Source organism: Limulus polyphemus, unplaced genomic scaffold, assembly GCF_000517525.1.
Source record: "Limulus polyphemus unplaced genomic scaffold, Limulus_polyphemus-2.1.2 Scaffold252, whole genome shotgun sequence".
Taxonomy (NCBI): domain Eukaryota; kingdom Metazoa; phylum Arthropoda; class Merostomata; order Xiphosura; family Limulidae; genus Limulus; species Limulus polyphemus.
In genome coordinates this window covers 665430-684730 of record NW_013665862.1, presented here as the reverse complement: position 1 = coordinate 684730, position 19301 = coordinate 665430, and the positions used below count along the sequence as shown (strand labels likewise).

The window sequence follows — 19301 nt, the reverse complement described above, 5'->3', positions numbered from 1 at the left end:
TTTCTCTAAAAATTTGGACATGAATAAGCAATTTTTGCTGTCTCTGTCCAAATCTATATACCAAGTTTAACTATTTCACATATTTTAACTTTACAAGCCCTATGATAACCTAATATTCTATGCACTCAAAATCAGTATTAGTAGTAGTAGTAGAAGTAGTAATAGCCCTTAAATACAAAAGCACACAAACAAGTGGCCCCAAAATCACCTTTTTAGTTTGTAAAGGAAAATATAAACTATTTTTTGATACAACTATTTTAAACATTTTTTTGTAGACGTTTTCAAATTTAACACCACTCATTAGGTTCTAATCAAAGAACATTCATGAGAATGGGACTATATCAATTTTAAGGAAGTTGGTATTCCAGTCTTATTTAAACACAGAGATGAGACTGACTCCCAGATCAAGTTTATGTGGAAGTGAAAATTATTTGTTATTATCTGATGCTCAAACTGTTTATTCAAATCCAACAAGTTAGAATTTAGTATACTTTGGTAGCAAAGCAATTATTCACCTCCTAGGAAGGTTACTTGTTTTAAGGTCAGTCCGATTCTTGTCTAATTTGGTAGCATTTTGTGCGTCTATTCATTTATAGTATTATAAAAAATAGGCATTGCTCAAGTTAGACAAATGAAATATGGAAATTTAATATAATGCAAATAACTAGTCTGACTTTACAGTACATTTGAAGTTTGGAAACCGTTTACGAAATGCCATTATACATTGTATAGTGTACATGTACATTTTCATCACCAAAATAATGATAAAACAACTAATTTTTGATATATATGAAATTGTTTATTATACTTGTTCTTAGGTTATGCAACAAATGTGATATTTATGGAAATAAACTCTCTGTTAATCTAGGTTTCACAAGTACTTAAAAATATAAAAAAAGAAGATGAAACAAAATAATCAGTGTCCAATTTGATTGGTGCAATTATATGATATTTCCCCCAGTTTATCATTTTACATTTAAGCATTAAGCCAATAAATTTCCTCTTAAGGAAGACTTAAAAAATTTATTGATAATATTTACCATTAGCACCACAAAAATAAAACCAAGTGTTCACATTAGTTATGACATCAATATTATCAATCAGAATGAAATATTTTTTTGTCTCTTTTGGTTATATTACATAGTGTTCCTTCAGAAAAAGTGTCATTACCACTATCAGCATATTACACACTAACAACAATACTCCTTTCCAAACAGATGAGTTTGAGTTTTTTCTAGCACCCATGAAAGAGAAATCAGAGAAATATAAATTTAGATAACTCTTTATTGACCTCCATATAAAAAACACTTTGAAACAGTATCAAAAAATACATTTGATCTCAGAATTTCCCAACAAATTCTCTAAGACTAGAAAAAGAAGTAATATATATATTAGCCAACTTTTATTTAGATTCATAATTCCAATTAACACTTTCATAGAAACACCTTAAAATGTATCCCTTTTATCTTGCAATCAGTATGGCTTCTAACAATTATATACAAATGTCTTTTGTAATCTAATCTACACATTAAAAACTTTTGGCCTTACTACGTCAATTAAGCTTCTATTAGTACAGAGAAAGATGTGTTAAAAAAGTTTTCAATTAAATAAACGAAGCTTTTATGAGCTGTATTCAAACATACAGTACCTGTAAACTTGAGTAAAACATTTTAAGCTCAATTCAATTCTAAAATCACAACCTTTAATTTTATTTACTTTTCTATGAGAACTTGATCCAAGACACTTAATCACTAAAAATATTTTTGACAACTGATTAAAAAAATTCTGGTCATTCTGTAAACAAAATCTGAAATTAAATATGTATACACAAAACTTAACCTGAAAATTAAAGAATAGGAACTTAACTAATCTCGTTTAATATTTTTTGAATGATTCAAGATAAACTAAAATTTAAACCATTTAACCTATGTATGTTCTATTAAGAAAAATCACAGCAGTACATAATAACATGTCCAATAACATTCACAACAAACAGTTATTATTTTTGGTTATTTCTCAAGGAAGAAAAAAAAAATCTTAAAGATTTTAAATACAACTTTAAAAAAAGTGTGGTAAAATATTGCAATAGTTTTTGTATGAATTATTCTTAACTGATAAGGTACAAGCTTCAAACTGTACAACAGTTTATGAAATGCTGTTAATACACTTATATTTTTCACATAAGTATCTTTATTGGAATAAAGCAAGATAAATATTAACCCAACTTTAATATTGGTAAATACAAATACAAGACTTTTGGTTTGGAGAAAAATAAATATATCCAAATAAATTAAAACCAGGAATAAAAATATGGTAATACAAATAATTAAAATCTAACCTCTAAATAGTGAATTAAAGTAATTTGTTATTCACAGCATTTTCTTTAAAACTAAGTATTTATTAGCACCAGTTACATATATTACAGTACAAATTCACTCTTTTCATAAACAAGTTTCATTAATAAAGCTATTTTCCTCCTTAATTGCCTATAACTTGAAGTTCCACTCCTTTTCCAAATATTGTTTATGCATTTGTTTTTCTTTGGTCAAGGCTATGAATAAAAAAAAAAATCTTAAAGATTTTAAATACAACTTTAAAAAAGTGTGGTAAAATACTGCAATAGTTTTTGTATGAATTATTCTTAACTGATAATGTACAAGCTTCAAACTGTACAACAGTTTGTGAAATGCTGTTAATACACTTTTGTTTTCTGCTGAAATCCTATAACACTTACTTAAAATCAAAATATTAAGTACCACTAGTGTCCAGGTAATGCATCATCACATTTTATAGTCTTCAAGAAGACTTCAGATTTTGTAGGATTAGGCATTTAACACCTACTACAACTGTTTTTAACCCAATAATATCATTATATTATTCATCTTCTTATGTTTTCAACTTACAGATTGGTCAAGCATTCCAATCTTTATTCAAATATACATCAGTATAAAAATTTATCCCATAGTTTTGATTTGTCCTGCCTAAGATATAAATCCACTGATTTTTTTTTTCAAACATATTAAACTAGAATGAATTTTATTTCATAGGTAAAATACTGATATTCTCAACCCCATCCACAACTAATATTCTACACATTTAATTACCTTAAATTTTAAGAGAAAGGCAACATATAGTCGCAACAAATGATTAAATGCAGTAATTTTTTGAAAGTTGTACAAAATGTTTAATCTACATACAAAGTAATGCAAAATTATCTCACGTAATTGACTAGTTTTGTACCAGTTATCACTGACAAAAATTTGAGCTTTTCATGCACGTTTATGTAGGTATACCAGGGATACATTGTGTAAACTTGCCATTTAAGTACTGAAACAATGATTCTGTCAAAGGGAGTTAATTCCAAGTCAAATCTTTACATACTACTGCACGTAAAACTGCAAAATCCTTGGCTGTTCACCAAGTGTACTGTGAAGTACACATTGAGTAAATACAAGGAAACCCAAGACAAGGCAGGCAAAAGATAAATAAAGCTCACTAAATGAGATGCAGAGTATCTAAAAATTCATTCCCTTAAAAACAAATAGAAACTGCCAAAATAAACCTTGCTGATGACATTAACAAATCATACACAAAGTTTCAAGTATACTCTCAAAAATGTTACAGAAATGTGGCCTTTGGGAAAAGAGTAGCAGTCACAGTTTCTACTATACATAGAGAAAAATAGAAAAGGCTAGTTTTTGTGAAAGAATATGTATACTAGTCTTATTAATAGTACCACATCTTTGGACAGATGAGTCTAAATCTTAATATTTGGTAAAGAGTCAATTAGAGATTACAAAAGGAGTGCTTTCTACCAACAATAAAGCATGGAGTAGGCTCTGTGATCATCTGGCGGTGCAATATCTGCAAGTGATGTTGTCCATCTTCACAAAATTGATAGAATCATGGAACAGCATAACTACCAGTATTTCACTCCATCATGCTAAACCATTTGGAAAGAAGCTGACTGGGCAGTTTCATATTTGAAGAAGATAACGCCCCCAAACACTTCCAAGAAACATTGATCTTATTTGGTAAAGAAAGAAAACCCAGGAGATCTTCAGAGAATGGAATGGTCACCATAAAGTCCATTCCTTAAACCCACAGAACAAATCTAAGATTCGTTGGACTCCATGCTTGCAAAAAGTATCAATTGTACTAAAGAAAGCCTCTGGACACCTGCATTGTGCCTATAAGTTGTTATTAATGCCAAACATGATCACATATATATTTACATTTTAAAAAACTTAAAACATATCACTTCTAATGTTATATCAGTAATAAGCTTAATTATTAATAATTAAAAGTTAATTTCTATAGCAAATCAAACAATATTTTATGGGAAACTCACATAAAAGGTTATAATAAAGTTGCATGCTACCATTATATAATGTTTAGAGAAAAAAAACTAAAAAGCATTACAGATTTAATTATATATTTTTTGTAAACACAGAGGGTTGAGAACGTTATATTAAAATAACTTTGAGTATGCAAAACAGCATATGACAACCACAGCAAATATAAAGTCACAGTAGAATAGAATGTATCACAACTACATTTTTAATTTGTTTGGCATTTCATAGGTCACTTTTAGGAAGGGTATGTAACAACCCTTTTAGACAAAAATATTCATACTATAATATCACAAAGAGATGTTTGAATTGGGGCTTTAGAATTTCCAAGATAGGGACATCTGCTGTATATAATGGCATTGGAAAACAAAGGAACATGGATCAATTTTAAACACTAGGACCATCACAAAAGAGACCTGCAACAAGTCATATCCCAGCCATCATAAGCAAGATGTAGTGTCTTCCAAAAGGTGAGAATCTAGAATACAAAGGCCAATAGCAAAAGCCATCCACAAGTTCCAGACAACAGTATGCATCAAAATAAATAAAATCTCCATCTGGAAACTTACCAAGTGATATGTGAACAAGTTGCTTCCATAACTTATCCATGTAACTGTCACACACCTCAAGCAGTTGGAGAATTAAACAGGTATTCATGCTATTCCATATGTGGATTTACTAGTCAAGTCACTGGATGCAGTGGCCTTTTGATTTCTGTAAAATCAGACTGCTAAAACAGGTACCGAAGAACAATAATCCTTGTACAGTAGACGAGTTATGAAAAAATGCAAGAAAGAGCCTTACAACAAAACCTTTTACAATGGAGATCACACTGCAGGGCTACTGTCATGATGAATGGTCATCAGATATTGCATGACCAGACATAGTGACATGGAATTTAATGAGATGGTGAGGCTCCAAATCATTTTAATATAAATGTACTCAACCTCTGTAATATGTAAAATGCTTAAAGATGATTATTTTTTTCTTCTTTTACTACAAGTAAAACTTTAAAATTATAGAGTAAGACAATTATGAAACATACTAATAACTGTAAGTTATCACAAGAAATAATGTACTGAATAATAATAATAAATGACCAAAATAGTACTAACCCTTATCTCTGGAAACAACTATCTAAAATACTAAAACTAAAATTATAGAAGATACACAACCCTTACTGTAATCTCTGAAAATAAATTTACCAAATTAACGAATAAAACTAAAAAATTAAAAAGAATAAGCCTACTTTTTATTTTCACAGAAAAAAACAAATGCTAATTCTTCATACAAACAAAGAGTTCATATACTGTATTTTATCAATTTTCTGCATATCATTTCACAATGCATTTAGATAGCCTAAAAGGTAGGCAGCTGTCCTGGAACAATTATCTACCACTTCCTTAAACTGACAACATATAAAAATCAATCACATGTCTGAATACTTTGAAGACAATTACTAATTTGCAACATGTGATATTTATAAAGATGTTTAATGTAATTACCACAAACTGAGTTTTAATCTGAATGGTACTGTAATTATTAAGATGTGTACATTACGTTGAATGGTTCTGCTCTGTTAGGTTTGCTTGTACAATCAGAACTGAAGGACAAAGCTAAACACACACTACATGATTTGAAGATAACTAGGAAATTTACCCGAAATGGCAGATAGAATCTTTTGTCTTGGAACCGGAGGAATGTTCAAGTCCTGCAAATCTTTACTGGTTAGCTTAAGGAATGTTGCAAGGTCAATCTAGATAGAAAGGAAGAATAACTTAAAGTCTTATGAACAATACATTTTTATGACTCATTGTTATATTCAACTACAATTAATTCACTGTTTTGTCAACTGTAAAGTACAAATGTTTGGCAATAACTACATATGTTGAAGATATCTTTGATTAACTGTTTCACAATAAATCATTACTGTAACCCTTAATATATGAATTTTTCTCTGCAGGTAATGTTAAACATTAAAAATTTCTCATTTAATTAGAAAAAAAATAACATTCATTTCTATAGCTAAACTGCTTTAAATAAAAATACTAGAAATATTTTAATAATAACACCATAAACCAACTCTAATCTAGAAATTCAGTATTTTTGGTTTTTCTTAAAAAATGAAAACAAGTTGAACAAATCAAAAAGTTCAGTGTTGTATAAATCAGCATGTAAAACTCACAATTCACCTCTTTATACATTTAGCTTATGCAAAAGTTACCTCATTTTGTTGGAAAACATCTACATACTTCAACATTCCTAGCCTGCATAGCAATTGAGGAACATCACTGACATTGCCCAGAGCAGATAACAGAGGTCTGCATGGATAGTAGTCAAAGCAATTACTGCTACTAAATAGTGAATTTCCTAGGAAGAAAATACAGTTTCACTACCAATGATAATAACATTTTCTAGAAAGTTTCACATGTATACATAGCAATAAAGAATCATCTTGCAAAGTTCAATGGATTTAATCCTTCAGGTTCTCTGGATATTATGTTTTTTTATATACTAGTGTAGATTTTCATCAAAATAGATGGTTGAGGCTTGTTAATATTTAAGATGAATAATGTTTCTACATTTGTTTATTTAAAACAAATAAAAAAAACTATACAGAAAATGATATTCCAAAAAACAAAGGATCAAGAGAAAAAGAAAAGTATTGGAAAAGAAACCCAATGACCCAAACACTTTGAAAAAGTGGACTCAGGCTTTTGAATTTGTTTTCCAATATAGTGTATCAGTTACACAAAACCCAGACAAACTTTAGAAGCAATTCTGAACAGTTCCACACTAATGCACAGAAACCTAATATATTTATTTTGCCACTTCTTTCTGATCAGGAGAAAAAGGTTTGCAAGGTTTTCACTATGTCATGTCAGACAAAGATAGAGAGATGATGGCTATTCTACATACAGTTAACAGTAACTCTTTACTTTCTTATATCAATTTGTATTAGTAGGTAAACATTTTTATTGATAATACTCCATTTTTTTTTATTTTTTTTATCTTTGAATTCTTAATATTTATTTTTAGAATAACCATAATATTGCATGTAGTAACAAGAATAACACTCAAAACATGAAATATTTTAAAGCTTAACAGTATGAATTTCTTCTATGTATTATAAATATTGCTCATTTTGAAACCTAAAACAGTAGTAAAATAGTATAGGACACTCATGAACAGCAGAAGCATATTCAATTCTTTGTTTAACTCTTTCACTGCCACATTTATAGATAAAATCTCCCATACTGGCAGGTTTATTAAATATTTTAAATTTGGAATTTTGTACCACTGTGAAGAAAAGGCATTATTGTTGTTATATATGCCAATGGCAGTGAAAGTAATGGATAATGAATTTTTGATTAAAAGACAACTTTAAATTAGAACTTTTTTGCTAATTACTTATCTGTTTTTTATTATTATTATTATTATGAAACATAATAAGCATGGCCAAATATAAAAATAAAGAAGCAGTTTAACAAACATGTATAAGAAAATACTACCAAACTGATGAAATTTAACTCACTTTCTCACACCTTTCTAGAACATTTTTTTTATTTATTTTTTTTATAAAATAGCATACAAGATACATGCTACACTGCAGTACTTAGTAAGTGATTAGACCCAACAATGCATAATCCAGGGGGTTACCAGCATTTACTTTGCTGCCAACAACCAAGTTGAATCATAGAACACAGAATGTCTGTAAAGACAATATCAGTACTGGCTCAACATAAGAAAGTCTTTGCAAACAAGCTCTAAAAAAAATATTCTTAGACAGTGATATTTTAGCTAAGCTACACATGGGGCTATCTGTGCAGTTTTGGAATGACAAACAAAAATATGAACAGCATTAGTCAACACTACCCACCAATGAACATTTGAGCATGATTTAAACTCTTGAGTTTACAGTTCAGCAGCAAAGAAATAATACAGACAGACAGACAGACACACACACATCCAGTGGTGGAAACATTCAATTTTTCACACTTTTCTTCAAAATCATTGTCTGTTTTGAGATCCTAATGCATGTAGGTGCAAATGTGTTTTGTGAATGATGAAATACCAATTATGACATCAGCAGTTTTATAGGCTGTCTGGGTATTGCATCAGATCTTGTTTGGTTCTTACAGAGAGTCAGTTTAGCAGACTATCTGCTATGACACGTATACAATACTACTATGGCCAAGGGTTGCGAGGTAACTCCACAAAAAAAAAAAGCAGTCACTGTTTCTTTGGGAAAAGAGGGACTTTTGACAAGGCAGATTGCTAGAAGAATTAAGTTTAATCAGTCTACTGTGAGCCACTGGGTGAAAAGATATAAAGAGACTGGCTGTGTGAAGCAACAGAAGGAAAATTTTCACAGCAGCTGAAATGTATGAGCCTGCAGAATCATTGACTGTCATCCACAGATCTCAGTAAAGCATGGCAGGAAATGTCAAGAGTTACTGTCACAGCATACACAGTCTGGTCCGTGTTCAGCCATTCTCCCAGCAAGATGGCCAAGAATGAAATTCCGCCTCACCAACAAGATGAGGAAGATAAGACTCAACCAGGTCAAAGAGCATGCTGACTCGACTGAAGCCATGTGGAGCAAAATGATCTTTTCAGATGAACCAAAATTCAGCCTGCATAGGTCTGATGGAAAGCACTTTGTATGATGTTAGTGTGGAGAAGTTCCATCCAGTATGTTTGAATGCAACTGTGAAGCATCAGTAGAATCATGTGATATGGGGATGTATCTCTGGCCAAGGTATGAGGCACCTGCATTTTGGGCACTGTCAATGCTGACAAGTACATAGAGATCGTAGAGTCTCAGTTAAAGCCAATATTTTGGGATCACTTCAGTGGAGCTGACCAGTGTCCATTCCAGAATTACACTACTCCATGCTACAGGGCTAAAAATATTGGTAGTTTTCATGCACTATGCAATAGATATGAAATATAAGATATTTCCTTTTACATGTATTGAAAAGCCCAGATCTCATCCCTCAAAAACTGCTGGAAGGTAATGGGTATTTTTTTTTTCTTCAAACATTTCTTGGTTCCTGTACTTTTTTACAAGATTATGCATTGTGGAAGTGTCAGAACTAGCGTAAAATGGTTATGGACATTGTATGGTGTAAGCTGATTCATATTTCAGTCATCCAACCACACATGCATCTTTATCAAGAAACCAACCAACAAAAAGTAATTAGTCTGTTTCTTGTTTTAATATTTTGTTGTGCTCTCTCTGGCATAGAGTGCATGAATGAAGGCAGGGATGAGTTCATGATGCCATGCACAGATTAGCACTACTTGCAGTTCCAAAGTATGTCTTGGTTTCTTTTCTTGCACTTTGATAGGTGATGCAATTATTTCATGTGTATGAGATGGGGGGAGGGGAACCACACATTTATTTCAACTTACTGTGTCTACTCAAGTCATTATCCTGTCCATAACCACATCTTATTGCTTCCCGAGATTTATCCAGATTAGATGCACCATAGGTATTATAACTCCAGATACTATCCATCTGACTTAAGACATCTTTTTCTTCCTAAAGAGAAACATAACTTGTCACTATACCGTGCTTCATTCCTGTACAATACTAATCTAACAACACAATATATTGATTTTTCACACACTTTAAAACAGTACAATTGATTTCATCGTTTTTAATTGCTTAATTAAAGTAAAAATAGTTATTTTCTCTATAACTTACTTTAAGTGTTTAAATTTTTTACCAAAGAGTTACAACAAATATTTTTTCTAACTGAAAATTTCTTTGGCAACACAATTCATTGTTAACATTACAAATATTAAAATTTGCTAATATATTTCTTACATATATCATTCCATACTCTACAAATTACTGAAAAGTAATGAATAATTATAGGCAATAATAAACTTCTAGTCTGAAAAGTTTTAAATAAACTAATTGCATTCCTTTAAAGTTATGCTAAATTGATATACTTAAAAGGTGTATGCAAGCCAAGAAAAAAACCTAAATGAATAAAATAAGTTAATGAATTTAATGTCATCTGCTCAATGCACAAAAATATGTCAAATAAGTTTTATTTTCAACTAAATTGAACAATTTCATAATTTTATCCAAAATCTATTTTGATCTTTCACTTTCAGAAGCAATTGAGCCAAAATAATGATGTTTAGTCAGTAATACATCCACTTAATTTGTTACATTTATAAAAAGTTCAAGTCACTCCCTCATATACAATATTTGCATCACAATGTTCATGTATAGTTCTGATATCATTTTGTCATCTTGCCCCCTCTGTAGTATATCCTGTAGATTCCTATGCATCTTCTTGAAGTGTTTTACATCAAGTAGCTTAATGAATCAAACTTTTTAACCTATTGGAATCCAAACTAACGTGTAAAGTATTTCACAGCATATATAATTAGCATTGCAAAGAATATTTGGTTTCTCATCATCCAGCCTAACTGACAAGTTCTGGTACTAAATGAAAGGCCCCTTGGACAATGACAAAAGATAGATCTGAAACGTTGTTTTTAAGTACCTCTGATTTTGAATCCACAATGAACAAATTAAGAATTTGGAGAAAAAAAAACATCTGCAGTTTATGCAATTTCTATTACAAATTTTAGGCCTATCAAGTAATATTAATACTTGTTTACTAGAGCTACATGATGATTTAGCAAAATATTCTCATACTATTCTATTTCAACTATGAGCAAAACAAGTTAAGTTTGATGTATTAGTGAGAAAACAAATGTTTACAAGAAATATGGGACTATTTTAGATATTTCCATGTTGATGACAGTAAGTCATTATGCATAGCATGAAAGAAACAAATTCCAGCTAAATAAGATATATTCAAGTTTGAATACCTCTAGTGAAGTACATGCTAGGTTATCAAAAGGCATTTTTTGGAACTTTAAATATAGCTAGTGATGAATTTAAAACAAATTTTAATTATATTCATATTTCAGCAGCATTTTGGAGTGGTAATACCTAAAATATGTATGTAAGCATCAACAAATACCATTTGCTTTGAATGTGCTAACCTCATATCTTTGGTCTAAGTGGTGTAAGTAAATAAGCACACTTTTTCTTTGAAATTAACACAAATAATAATAATAATGCATTATTACATGCCATCACACACACCATTCAAAATCAGGTGTCTTATTCTAGAAGTCTTATTCTTGTTGACAAGTTCTTTCTATTAGCTCTTACAATTTTAAAACTTTTTTTTTTTTTTTTTTATCCAGTCATAATTCTTTACAATAAGGATACAAAATACAGGAAATCTTAGATTTGTTTTCAATAAGAAGTTTACTATCAGCAATTTTAAATATGATAAAACAGGTAGTTGGATTACCAAACTGTGTCCCCCCTTTTTTTTTAACCTCTACAATATTTTAATTTTATGGATAAATTTCATGTTCTTACATCCTAATTAGCTTGTTGATAGTCACAAATTAGGCAAAGTTTTTGAGAATTAGAGCATGTCTCACACGTATAATGTACAAAACTATCTTCCCTCTCTACTTACTGTAAAATTCTGATTGTACATACATAGCGAAAGCAAAAATTAGAGGTTGTTTCCTACATAAAGTACTATGATAATAAATCATGAAGATTGGACAAACTACACAAGATTAGTGAAGACTGCAACAATGGGAGACAAATATCAAGCAAATTATATCATAACAAAAAAACATTCTAACCTGTACAGTTTCTGGAATAGAAGGTTTTTTTAATCCAGTCTGCCACTTCTGTTTGATGACAGTCTCTGGCAAAGACTTTGAAAATCCAAATCCAGACCAAATGTTAGTTGGTTTTCGAGCTTCCGAGCTCAATGGCTTCTGCACAGCTATATTTACAAAAGATATGGTATACAACGAACATCTTAATTATCAAGCATATTCTAGCCTAGACCATTTAACATGCACCAACTGTTTTATTACTCTGAACCTCTCACCATGAAACTAAGTGACTAAAAACTACTTATGTGTCAAACTTAACTGATTTATGTAATTGAGTTTATTTTAAACAGTTCAAGTTTTCATTAGTCACTTACATACTGATTTTATTTTCTTTACTTTGTCCAATAGACAGAAACAATAACAAAAGATTTAATAATTCAATCACACACAAATTTTGTCCAAGAACATGCTTATCTAGTGAAATAGTATTTTAAAAGATGGGGGGGAGGCATGAAATAAAATATGAATACAGAATGTGTAGTAAGACTAAACTTCCTTTTTCTACCATACATGTGGAAGGCTGAAAAGTAAAACAAGTGGATGAAAGATACCAAATGGCTCATTAACACAACTTCTTTAAGTGATACACACTTTCTCTTCTGATTTACTTTAACAGTTAAATAGATATTAATAGACTGAAAATCATTTAAAAATGAGCTGTAAATTAGTAAAATCAAAAAGAGCAAAATTTAGTTATTGTAGCTAAATCAGATTATGAAACAAAAAAAACTTTGTTGGGAAAATATAATACATTAAAAAAAAATCAGTTGCACATTAAGAAAAATACTACTACTATATCAACCAAAATATAAGCAAAAATACAATTGTGCCTAATCATTGATAACAATTTTCTATTGAATCACCAGTTTTGTCATAAGGGCATAATTCAAACACAAAAATATTAAATTGTGTAAAGGTCATTTTCAGACCTGTGAAGAAAATTGGAGGTAAAAAGATGCACAAAGACACACACACAAAGGGAAAAAAAAGGGACTCATACAATGATAGGGACAGGTTTTTCAAATTTGGAAAAAAAAAAAAAGTAGTTTAAGGAAAAAAATATATTTGTGAAAAAAATTTCACATTTTGATGAAATAAGCTGCTTTCTATTTTGTATTAACTTGTATAAAATCATGCATTAATTTGATCATTGATCTTAGTGGTTCAAATGTGAAAATAGTTTTTTTAATTACTAATATTCTGAAAATACCAAGAAAATATGGCATACGTGTTGATGCTGATCACCTAAGTTTGACGTTTTTATAAGTCATCTCTACACTACACAAAATACCAATTAATCAGCAATAATACTACGTGAAATTGTTCTAAAATATAGTGTCACAATAAAGTTTTCTTCAGCAACCTTACACAGCAAACTGCACTATTAATAGTGTAGAATTATGATCCTTCAACACTTTCTTTAAACATTTACCCTTGAGAAAAAGTAAATATGTAAATCAACCTTTTATTTTTTTAGTAAATCATCTATTCCCCTCTTAAATTATTGTAAAGTACGAGCTTCTACTACAGGTGACAGCAATTTACACCCTAAGCTAAACTTTTAAGAAAAGTAGAGCTGTGTTACCTAAAGCCTAGCCTTTCTTTAATAAATCTTACAAACTTTTTTTAAAAGGAGTAAACTACCCTGTCATCGACATAAAATACTTTTTTTTTGTTAAAGCAAATTTTTTGACTATCTTACTGCAGGGTGGCCCCATAAAGAAGTTGAGATTTCACAGTTATAAAAAAATCTTTGATGTTAATGATGTAAGTGCACTCATTTATTTGAAAAATTAATTTCTTTTCATCAAAATAAATAAATATTAAATCTTGCATGTCCTCTCATTTTTGTCTTCAGAATACAGCAGAAACAAATTAGATAACCTTATATTAGTCAATAAAATTACCCATTACCCTTATTTTCAAGAGAAAGTACAGACACCCTAATTTATACCCATAAGATACCCTTCTATCCCTGTAATCATCATAAAAGCCATTCTCTGAACACTTTCCACATAGTTTTCTTTCTTTGATAAGGACCAAACTACACAATATTCCAAGTGAAGCCTAATCAGTGATTTGCATAAAGAGATAGAGACAATTAACTCTTGACTTTTAATCAATATGTCTGTATATAAATCCTAAAATTCTATTAATAGAGTACTTACGCCCTCAACAGTTTTCTGCAGCCATGCTTTTTAATGGAATCCAAATTACCAACTATGTGAAATGTGGGACTCGTATTATAAGAACCCATATATTATCAGTACAGAATGACAGAACTAATGACAGAACATAAATAGTTATATTATTCAATGCAAATTCTTTAATATTTAAACAATTAAAATATAATTAAAATATTTTTTTACAAATCAAAATTAAAGAGAACAAAATACCTTTGGTAGCAAGTAATTTTCTTTCTTCATAGTTGAATGGGAAGGAATCCTGTATATTTTTTCTTTCGCAGCCTACAGTACCTATGTCTTTCTCACTTGAGTAACCTGTAGCGCCAAGATTGCTGTCATTATGAATGCTAAATAAAAAAAAAAATACAAATAATGAAATTTAGTATTTTAGATATTTCTCCAACATTAAACGTAATAAAAATTCAACAAAAAACCTTCTCAAAAGTTACCTGTACAGCTCAAAGCTTAAAAAAACGTTAACTAAGTAATGAAGCCCATTCTATATAAAACAACAAAAATAACTGGAGGAACTTATTGTAACTAGTCAGTACACAAGAAAAATAAAATCTAAAGTTATTACAGTACACAATTATCAGGCAAAAGAAGCTTTCAAAACGTTTAAATCACTGATCTATGGCTTCTCAAAGCTGAGATATAGACAGCTTAGAAATAGCCGTTGGTTAAAATTACACTTATGCTGAAATTACAAGGTCCAAATTAGCACTTTTATCTTAAAAATAAAATAAAACAATTTCTGTTACGATTGCAGGATTATGCTCAGAAAATGCACAAACTCTAATGTTTTAGTTCAGAGCAAGGCAGCCATTAAATAACTTAATTAAGTAAATTTAAACTGAGGTATTTTTTTTGAATTGGTGGGAAAATAACTACAAGCTTTTTTTTTTTTTTTTTATCATTATTCCAATTTGTTGTCAGATCAAATGATAAGCACAGTTTCTAACTGTTAAACTTTGGCAGCTTTCAAGTGTGCCCAACCAAACAAATACAAAATATAGATAGTAACTGGCGAGTATATAAAATCCAAAATTCATGTTCTGAATTTTCTGAGATATTAATAGATTTGTCTAACCCACCTAATAGTCTCCGACATCTTGTCATAGCTTTAGATTGGTTTGTAATTTATGTGGCATGTAGTTAATGGACATGTTTGTAACCAACAGAAAGAACAAAATACAACAATGTATTATCCTCTTAGTCATTTGTTTAGTTTTTGTAGTTTTATAGGTTAGATAACAAAACTTATTGTAATCACTCTGGGAAAGCACACTGGTCACGATTGTAAATTTTTTATTTATTTATTATTTTTTTTTTTTACACTAAATTATCAAACGTTATTACAGTAAATTACACTACACACACACACACACACACACACACACACACACACACACACACACACACACACACTGTAAACCAATAAAACTAAAAGAAAACAGTTGTGAAAATGTTAAAAGCTGAGGCTTTTAGGATAAATAATTGTCTGTTAGAGCCTGCAGTCATTCTTAAGGAAAATAAAAACAAATAAAGGTATGTTTGATTTATCTCTTATGAATTTACATTTCCTTGGTGTATCTATAGCTGTGCAAGCTCAATAATTCATGCAAAATTCTCCATATAATCAGTCAGCTGTTGTTCAACATTGTTTGCAAGGCTGATATTTTCCTTGCCATTAAAAGATCTCTGCATCCTAGGAAATGCTTCAAGTGAGAAAATGCCAAGAATAAAAGACACCTTGTGAATACACAATTCATGTGCAGAGCTAAATTACATTTATAAGTACATAGATAAATAAAAAGTTTTTTTTTCAGTAAAATTAAGTTCATTATTTTCTCCACCCTAACTCAATATGGACTTGGTTGATTTGACCAACTTTGTAAACACCATCATAAAGGTAGATTTGTTTCATATTTTTGTAAGTTATTACAGATTGTAACAGAAACCTACATTTGTTTATCCTAAATAGCTTAAGACTCTTAATAGTCTACATCTGTTACTAATTATTGTTCTATTGCCCTTCAAATCATATCTAACTAATAATTCTGCAACCAAAGTTATAAACCACTCAGAAAATTCATAACTCAAGTTACTGTATTCAATAACATAACACAAATTGCTCGTAAGCATATCTTGAAGAATTTTTTTTTATTATCGTACCTAAGTTTAATTTTTTACATTTTAGTCATTTGTATATACATTAAGAAACGTGTATATAAATGAAAAACAAAAAATAGTACTTTTATTTAACTTAGTTTCTTTTCTTTTTTTCTATTTTTGTTGTTGTTGGTTGCCAATGAGACTCAAGTCTTTTTTTTTTTTGGAGGGGGGTGGGGTGTGGGTACTAGTACACTGTTTTCATTTTTAATACACACACATATATAGACACACACACTTAAATAATACACCTGAGAATACAGAATATTACACACACAAAGCAAACAATGTCTTATGACTATTGTAATTTAATTTTACTTTACTATGACAAGGGGGTATTAAAACTTGGCTCCTTGATCCAAACACCCAGAAATAAAGTTTCAAACTCAAAGACAATTTATACTATGTACTGAAAACAACAAAGCATTAAATGTCATCCAATAGATCTAAACTTGCCCTTTTTATTAGTTATAAATAATACAAGGTTTCAAAGAGAATTATTGACTATGTGAAAGAGAGGATGAGACAGGTGGGACATGGTAAGTGGGTCCAATTTTCTAGTTCATGACTATGTAAACAAATATTGAAGGCTAAAGAAATTTTGCTTTGCCCATGTAATAACTATAATATAATGAGAAATTCATGTCAAATTCTGTACTTCAGAGAGAGGCGGTACATAAATTAAAAAACAGGAAGACCTAGGGAATGAATATCATGATTCTCATACTAGAAGTGATTGAGGATTTTAAATATTTACTTATAGAACTAAGAAACTAAAACTTATATAATATTAATATTTGATTTATTAACTATGTTTTGATATCCAGTTTATTTGTATACATTGACAATAAAGTAGTTTAATTAAATTTTAAATGCAACTTTGTAAAAATGTCATGACGTGCACTTTAAGAGGGTTAAAATATTTCTCAATTCTACTTAGCAAGTAGGCTTTTGAGAATTTTTTCTACTGAATTTTATTTTAAAAAGCAGAAGTGTATACACAGAATGAAAAGTGCTAAGACAGAGTTTCCCAAACTTTTCCAACCAGGGACCAGTTTATTTTTGTAATTTTTCATGAGGCCCAGCCTCCTCAAATACCTAATTAGATAACCTGCTAAGACATGGCTAAGGCTTAACATCAAGCTGGAAGCAATAGTTCTAAAAATACATCAATTATAAATTATACAGGTGTTTTATAGTACTACTGTGTAAAAATAAAAAAAAAAATTATATTTCATTGTTATATAATCTTTACATGAATTGTATATTTATTAATATTCTTTTAAGAAATAAGCTTACCTAATGAGAAGGATGATACTGTTTTTCATAATACAACAACTTCAAATCAGGGGAGGAAATCAGTTGTGACGAAGGGCATAAGAAATCTCACTACTTTTTCTGATAAATTTGGATACTGAGCATGACAGCTCAGCCAAACATTAATTACCGAGACTCGACTAAAATGGTCTTTCAATGTGGTGTCACAGGACAGTTCAATAATAAAAATCAATTTCTGATTCACCAAGTTGTAATCCTTCCGTGTCAACAGTAAAAGGGTTCCTGATTCACATTTTACTGCCATCTATTGGGGGAAAATATTCCTTCAAGCATGATTTTGAAATAAAAATATTTATGTTAGCACCTTGTAAATTTAGATTTTATGCATTTAAGAAGCCAAAAATGTCACATAAATAGGCCACCTTAATTAACAAATGCAAATTATGAAACCTGTCTCCAAATTCAAATATTGCATCCTTTGCTGATGGGAGATGTTGCTCCAAGAACATGATAACTTCATTTTTCATTTTGACGAGTCTTAAGACATTTCCTTTTGATAACCACAGACCTTCACAGCATAATAGGAGATTCTCACGTTCACTTCCTAATTCTTTGCACAAAGCAGTAAAGATTCTGAAATTCAACAAACGAGATTTTATATACTTTATGAATTTAACACATTCTTGCAAAGGTGAATTCAAAAGTAAGAGCATTTTCTTCACAGCTAAAGCCTCTCTGTGAATGCTAAAATGCACCCATTCACAGTGTGGTGCCACTGCTTGGATCCTCTGGGAAACCCCTGTATAGGAAACTGCCAATGCATGAGCACCATCTGTACTCAATCCAACACATTTTTTCCATTGAATACTACTCTGAATTATAAAATTATTGATTAAATTAAAAATTTCGTCACATGTTGTTCTTGTCGGAAGTGGTTTACAAAACAATAAATCTTCATGAATTGTGTCCTTATAATCATATCTTACAAAGCACATTAAATTGGCATTATCTGCTATGTCTGTGCTTTCATTCACTTGTAGTGAAAAAAATTTACTACAGTGAAGTCAATGTATAAGACATATTTTTTGCCATATTTACAATTCTACACTTCACTGTATTATTAGATAGGGACAGTAAATTGAACTGATTTTCTTGTTTTTTTTTAAGAAACAAAAGATATAATTATTTTCACTGCAGGAAGTATTAACATTTCACCAATAGTATGCAGATAACCTGACTCTGCTATTAGTTTTAAAATTTCATGTGAGGCCACAACCAAGTCTTCATTAGAAGATCTCGTGGAAAAAGTGTATAAAATTTGTTTGGAAAAAAAAAAAAAAAAAAAAAAAAAATTATGAAAAAATCTATTGGCTTACTCAAGTATTCTGGATGTCTGGTATCCAAATGGTGTTTCAGTTTCGTTGGTTTCACGCTCACTTGATAATGTTGAACAACAAAGAAAAGATAGTGGCAAGTCATTATTTCTACCACCACTTATAAAAACATACTTCAAATATTCATCACAATACTGTCGAGTCAAAGAGGTTTTTGTTTTCTTTGATACCAATCT

The 19301-nt window shown here is 30.1% G+C and overlaps 1 protein-coding gene across 3 annotated transcripts in view; it reads right to left on the bottom strand.

The window, feature by feature from the left end:
- Positions 1 to 1268: 1268 nt before the first annotated feature.
- LOC106478808 (protein bicaudal C homolog 1-B-like) overlaps positions 1269 to 19301 on the bottom strand; it is a 56987-nt gene continuing 38954 nt past the window's right edge. For all 3 annotated transcript variants that reach the window (XM_022382487.1, XM_022382488.1, XM_013939378.2), the window contains 6 exons: positions 14492 to 14628; positions 12057 to 12202; positions 9771 to 9900; positions 6577 to 6722; positions 6012 to 6108; positions 1269 to 2551 (listed from right to left, as the gene is read on the bottom strand). In XM_022382487.1, coding sequence (XP_022238195.1) covers positions 2487 to 2551; positions 6012 to 6108; positions 6577 to 6722; positions 9771 to 9900; positions 12057 to 12202; positions 14492 to 14628 — 721 coding nt within the window. In that variant the 3' untranslated portion in view covers positions 1269 to 2486. The remainder of the gene's footprint in view (positions 2552 to 6011; positions 6109 to 6576; positions 6723 to 9770; positions 9901 to 12056; positions 12203 to 14491; positions 14629 to 19301) is intronic.